General features: G+C 42.7%; 1 protein-coding gene across 3 annotated transcripts; it reads left to right on the plus strand.

Annotated features, from left to right (window-relative positions):
- Positions 1 to 6: 6 nt before the first annotated feature.
- foxh1 (forkhead box H1) lies at positions 7 to 5,284 on the plus strand. 3 transcript variants are annotated; one of them, XM_026180005.1, is made up of 4 exons: positions 7 to 70; positions 1,562 to 2,244; positions 2,870 to 2,974; positions 3,194 to 5,284. In XM_026180005.1, the coding sequence occupies exons 2-4, from the start codon at positions 1,771 to 1,773 to the stop codon at positions 4,157 to 4,159; spliced, it is 1,545 nt and encodes a 514-aa protein (XP_026035790.1). In that variant the 5' UTR covers positions 7 to 70; positions 1,562 to 1,770; the 3' UTR covers positions 4,160 to 5,284. The 3 variants fall into 3 exon arrangements, with proteins under 3 accessions (XP_026035790.1, XP_026035791.1, XP_026035792.1); XM_026180006.1 differs by having other exon boundaries at positions 1,672 to 2,244; XM_026180007.1 differs by having other exon boundaries at positions 9 to 70; positions 1,676 to 2,244.
- The last annotated feature ends 209 nt before the right edge of the window (positions 5,285 to 5,493 follow it).

The raw sequence follows: 5,493 nt of genomic DNA on the forward strand, positions 1-5,493 counted from the left end.
TCTGACCTAGAAAAACAAACAAAGAAACTCATTCAAATATTTTTGACTGCAGAAATTACACATTTGTGCGGTAAGTTTGTCACACGGGCGAATTATTTATTTGAAACAAAGCAAAAACGAGCAGAGCGTCCTTTTTTATTCTAATTTTTACAGCAACCTGATTAAAAGAGCGTCATCAGCTTTGTTGCCTGGACATTTAAGGTTAACTTGTGGAGTGGTGTGATGTGAGTGGGGGTCAATGTGAAAACGCCCAGTAGCGCCCATTAAAAGTGAATGGATTTTAATTGCAGGAAAACTGAGTTGTTTCCAGCTCTGCTGCTTCTGTAACTTTCAGGTGACACAACTGTTGGATCAAATCATCTTTAATCTGCGCATTAGTGCGAAACTCCTTACAACCCCGTGTCAAAGTTCACGCTTTGTCACATGATGGATCCTAAAGTTGATTCTTTGGTTGACTTGTTGATATTTTTCTTCTGCTTGAGGGAGATATTGAGGCATTTTCCAGCAGCTGGGGGTGTACGTGATTGCCCCTGTTTAAGGTGTGAATGTTCGACCCAACTACAACACTTAGCAGCTTGTAAGCGCCAGAAACCCCACAAATGGTGTTGAAACCCCCCCGCTCCCCGTATTTCCTCACATGCTAAGCAGCTTCTTTTTTTCTTGGGATGGAAAAGTCTCCAGCTTCCCGATGGGGGTTCTTCTAATCCAACTTGTTTTCACTGTCTTGCTGGGAAGCAAGAGTTTCAACATTAGCACTACGTTAAGTTGAACAAAAGAGGCGCATACCCGAAAATAGTCTTTTCAGCGCTGAATGGCATGCTCAACACTCCAGAGGGAGACCCCACTGTGGAAAAACACCCCCGTCGACTGCAGCGCGTTATCAAACAACACAAAACAATGATGACTTCAAATATTCTGCACCTACTAATCAGCTAATCAGCGTAGTTTATGCTTTTTTCTTCATTTTTTTCTTTTTCTTTTTAGGAATAGCTTTCATGGGAATAGTTTCTCCTCTGGAATTAAAAGCCAAATCAAATACACAATTTGGCTAATTTGATTTTAGTTTCTCACAATTAAAAACCATTCTAAAAGAATTCAGTAGGCAGTGAAGGCTGAATTGCTTATTTAATAATTAATAAAGAAATGAAGTACTGAAAGGGGCATCGTCAGTGTTTGTATATTAGCCCTCTATTGTGTATATTGCTCATCTATAATTGTTGATTGCATCCGAGGTTAAATCGAAAATATTTGTACCCACCCTACCCCCACAAGTTTCACCTTTTACATCTAAGCCCAAGTAAAAGCTTTAGTGATATTAAAATTAAATAGACAAATAATTAAAAAAGTGTACGATAAGACTAAAATGTGTAATTGTGTAAAGCCAGACTTGTATTAATGTAGATGTGTTCCCCAAACATTTAAAGTCTCCATCCACGAATCTTGTAAACAGAGATTTTAAAGTAGTTGTGGAATCACTATGTTGCATGTCGGCGTGTTGATAAGGTATCGTATGGGTGGTTTACAGTTTTGCCCTGTCTTTCTCTCCCCTCTTCGCACACAGACCCAGCCCAGCCCCCAGGGCCGATCAGTCATTCTGCTTTCAGATAACGCATCCCCCCGATTACGCAGCGGGATTTACATGAAACTGTTAATTGTTTGCTCTTCAAATAGTCAGCCTGGAGCCAGCAGTCTGCCAGAAGTTAAGGACCGACTCTTTGACCTCCTCCCCCCTCTACGTGCAGAGCGATATTCCTCCCCTGACTGATCAGCATGACAAAGCATTGGCCGGGGCAGAGTCTCTTGGCACCGATCGCTTCATCCCACCTAGGAGAACTTCTCGACCATCAACTTGACTTCCACAGAAATGAGCAGCAGAGTTTTTCTCCCAGCGGCGTAGCGCCGTGGAGCTCACCGGCCCAATACTGGCCTTACCTCACGGATCCGATGCCTCCCCAGCAGCTGCCGCGCTCGGAGGAACCAACGGAGCGCCCCGGACACCTCACCGGCGCCACGGGATTCATGGATAAAGAGGAAGCGCCTGGATCTTTAAACCCGAATGATCAAGATGGACAGTTTAAGCAGGATGAAACGCAGGACATGTGGAAAAGTGAACGGGAGAAAAGAAATGCCGGCAATGGGAAGAAAAAGAACTACCAGAGGTATCCAAAACCTCCGTATTCCTATCTTGCAATGATCGCTATGGTCATCCAGAGGTCTCCAGAGAAGAAGCTGACGTTAGCGGAGGTAATGATAAAACTAATGCTTTTATGTGTTAACTGTGTAAATGCTGCCGGAGTTTGGCATTTGTGAGTAGACGACGCGCGCGGTGTTTTACGCACGGTGCCGCTTATGATCGTCACTTATTTCATCAGCAGAAGCAAATCCATCACTGCGTCGTGTATTTAGAGTAGACTCCATTAGAGTTTTATGCGAAATTTCTACAATCTGTCTGAGAAGATCGTTTACAGTTCCTAAAGTGACACTAAACAGCCACATCGTCGTGACACTTGAGTGACTTCTACCCGTTCCCTTCTTGGTTTGCTGAGATAAGGCTGGACTGCAGTGGAACCAGACGCAGATCTGTATCAGAAACAGTGATAAGATATACAGTACATTCCAATATTAGGCTTCAAATGGGGGCTCCATTCACTTTTTGTACCAGATGGAAAACGTATTTTCAATTTGTTTCAATTTTAAGTTCAATGAGTATAAAAATCCAAATCCTTCGTTGAAATTTGTAGTTTCACCGAGCTGTTTTTACGCAAGCATGGATTGCAGTTAATATAGTGACCATATAACGAAAATCTGTGATGCTGGTGTGTGTGTGTGTTGGTTCAGACTTTAATGCTGATATTTGTTTAAATTTTAGATCCTCAAGGAGATCAGTACCCTCTTTCCATTTTTCAAAGGAAACTACAAAGGCTGGCGAGATTCTGTGCGACACAACCTTTCCTCATATGACTGCTTTGTTAAGGTTTGTATGGTAAAATGTTATGTAATGATCATTAAACAGAGAAAAAAAACTAAAAAACAACCTACTCCTGTAGAAATACACCACTGGAGTCTTTCTATTAAAACCTAGAACCCACTTTAAATCACTTGTGTTGTGATAATTATTAGGTTGCCAGTCCTGTCAGACTAGGTTGTCCAGGCAAGCACTAATATTTCTGTCCATCCTTCCTCCACCTTGTAGGTATTGAAAGACCCAGGTAAGCCACAGGGCAAAGGCAATTTCTGGGCAGTGGAGCTGAGCCGCATTCCTCTGGAGCTTCTCAAGAGGCAGAACACGGCCGTGTCCCGCCAGGATGAAACCATCTTTGCTCAGGATCTGGCTCCTTACATCATGCAGGGACACAAGCCTGAGTCTGAGGCGCCCCCTGAACCTGTGACCTCGCTCCCTCCCACATCTTCTGGAAACTCTTTCCCACCGCAGGATGACTTGTACAGACCTAAGCTGGATTCGTCCTTCGCGATCGACTCCCTGCTACACAGCCTGAGGCCAATCAGTGCCTCTGGGGATTTAGATATGGCTTCAGGGGACTGCTGGGGTGAGGTGACTCGGGCTCGGCCTTCACCGGCTCCGCAACATCGTTACACCTCCTCTGCTCGGAGTGCCTCTGCCAGCTCTGCAAGCCCAGCCTCCACGTCCTCCTCTTCCTCGTCTTCATCTGATGAAGAGTGGAAAGGAGTAACTGGGAAGCGTGTTCCTCCTGATGTGGAAGCAGGGGGAGATATTTGTAGGCCACCACTGCAAAAATCAGCCAGACGGGAAACTGTACCACCTCCATGGGAGCTCCCCACCTCCTACGCTAAATATGCACCCCCTAATGTCGTTGCCCCACCTAGCATGCGTTTCAACGGGGGTCCTCTCATGCCCCTGCACAGCGGGCTACCCATCTACGGCTATGGTAGCTCTCCCATGACACAAAGTCACTTCTTGGGCCATACATACTGGCCCATCCTCCCCACTAGACAAGTTTCAGTGAGAGCCCCTCCTTTACTCATGGACCTGGACAACATGTTGCAATCTGTACCTCCAAATAAGAGCGTGTTTGATGTGCTGGTACCAGCCAGTCAAAACTCTCACCCACACTATCAGCAGCCCGGTCAGTACTCTTTGCAGAACGGGGCTCCTCTCAACCGGTACCATCAATACTGAGTATTACTGTCACTCAAACAGGATACAAAACCACAATGACAAACAACTGGATGCACATCAAGATCCATAAAGGAACTATATTTTGTTTGCCACTTCCACAAACTCAAGAAATACTACAATAAATGTAAAAAACAAAACTCGCTGAGCTGTAGACAATGTTATCAATTGACTCAGAGTTTTATCAGGAGATGAAAGTGTTTTTATGTTGCAATTAAAAAAAAAAAGAAAAAGAAAGTGTATGGAGTATTACATGGCTTCACTGAAAGAAAACCTTTTATAACTGTACAACAAAACGAGTATCTACCTCAGTCTTTCAGTGAAACTGTGTAAAGTCATTGCACTGCACCTATAGTTTGCACTGTTTCTTTATTTGCATATACAAGCTTCTTTTTTTAACCTTTATTATCATTTTTTGAATGTTTTCTACCTATTGTGACTACTGAATGTATTACACATACAAAGCCACAAAGAACTGGACTACAAGGCCTATGCAGTAAATATGAGCTAAAGACTGACACTGTAGAGTTAGTAAATGAAGACATTGCATCTTTGTCTTTATGGTGCGACAGTGCACAGATCAGTGCCTACATCTAAATTATGATAGATACCAAGAGATACCATTTGTTCATGTACGTCTGTGATGCTTCTATTGATGGTGGCATTGGCCTTGTTTACTCTTTTTTTCTGTCATTGTGTGTAAGGGGAAAGGAAATCTGTACTGGGAAGAAAACAAAAGATTTCTGGAGACAGTGTAATTTTTTTAATATCTTTGTTTTAGTCTGAACTCAGTTCAAGTGATATAATCTGAGAATCTAACAGCTTGTCATGACACTGGAGACTATTTTTCACATCCTGACAGCCAAAACGTACCTCAAACTGAATCATTTCCTGCAGAATTTGCACTGCTGGTTATTTTGCACTATTTTAAATGCCATTACAATCATCTTTTATAGGAAGCTGCTTTTAAAAGTCTCCTTACCTTGACAAGTGAATGTTTTGTTAGTTTTCTGACATTTTACTGTGATTTCTTTTTTTACAGTACTGAGTAGGTCAGCTCAAAAGTTTTGGGTATCCAAAGAATGTTCTGGAGTTTAACAGGGTATGTAAATAAAATGTTTATATTAACAGTGCTGTTCAGTGTTTTGTGAGGCTGTATAACAATTACGCTGTTAAGTGCAAAATCCTGCTAACTTTACATGAATATGCCGTATTGTGGTTGCACTATTTATGTTTATTTACACTCTGCAGCCACTTTATTAGGTACACCTTATTAGCAGTGGGTGGGACCCCACGTTGTGTTTTGAGTTTCCTTCAATTCAATAAGGAACTGGAAA

The sequence above is a fragment of the Astatotilapia calliptera genome, chromosome 9 (assembly GCF_900246225.1).
Source record: "Astatotilapia calliptera chromosome 9, fAstCal1.2, whole genome shotgun sequence".
NCBI lineage: Eukaryota > Metazoa > Chordata > Actinopteri > Cichliformes > Cichlidae > Astatotilapia > Astatotilapia calliptera.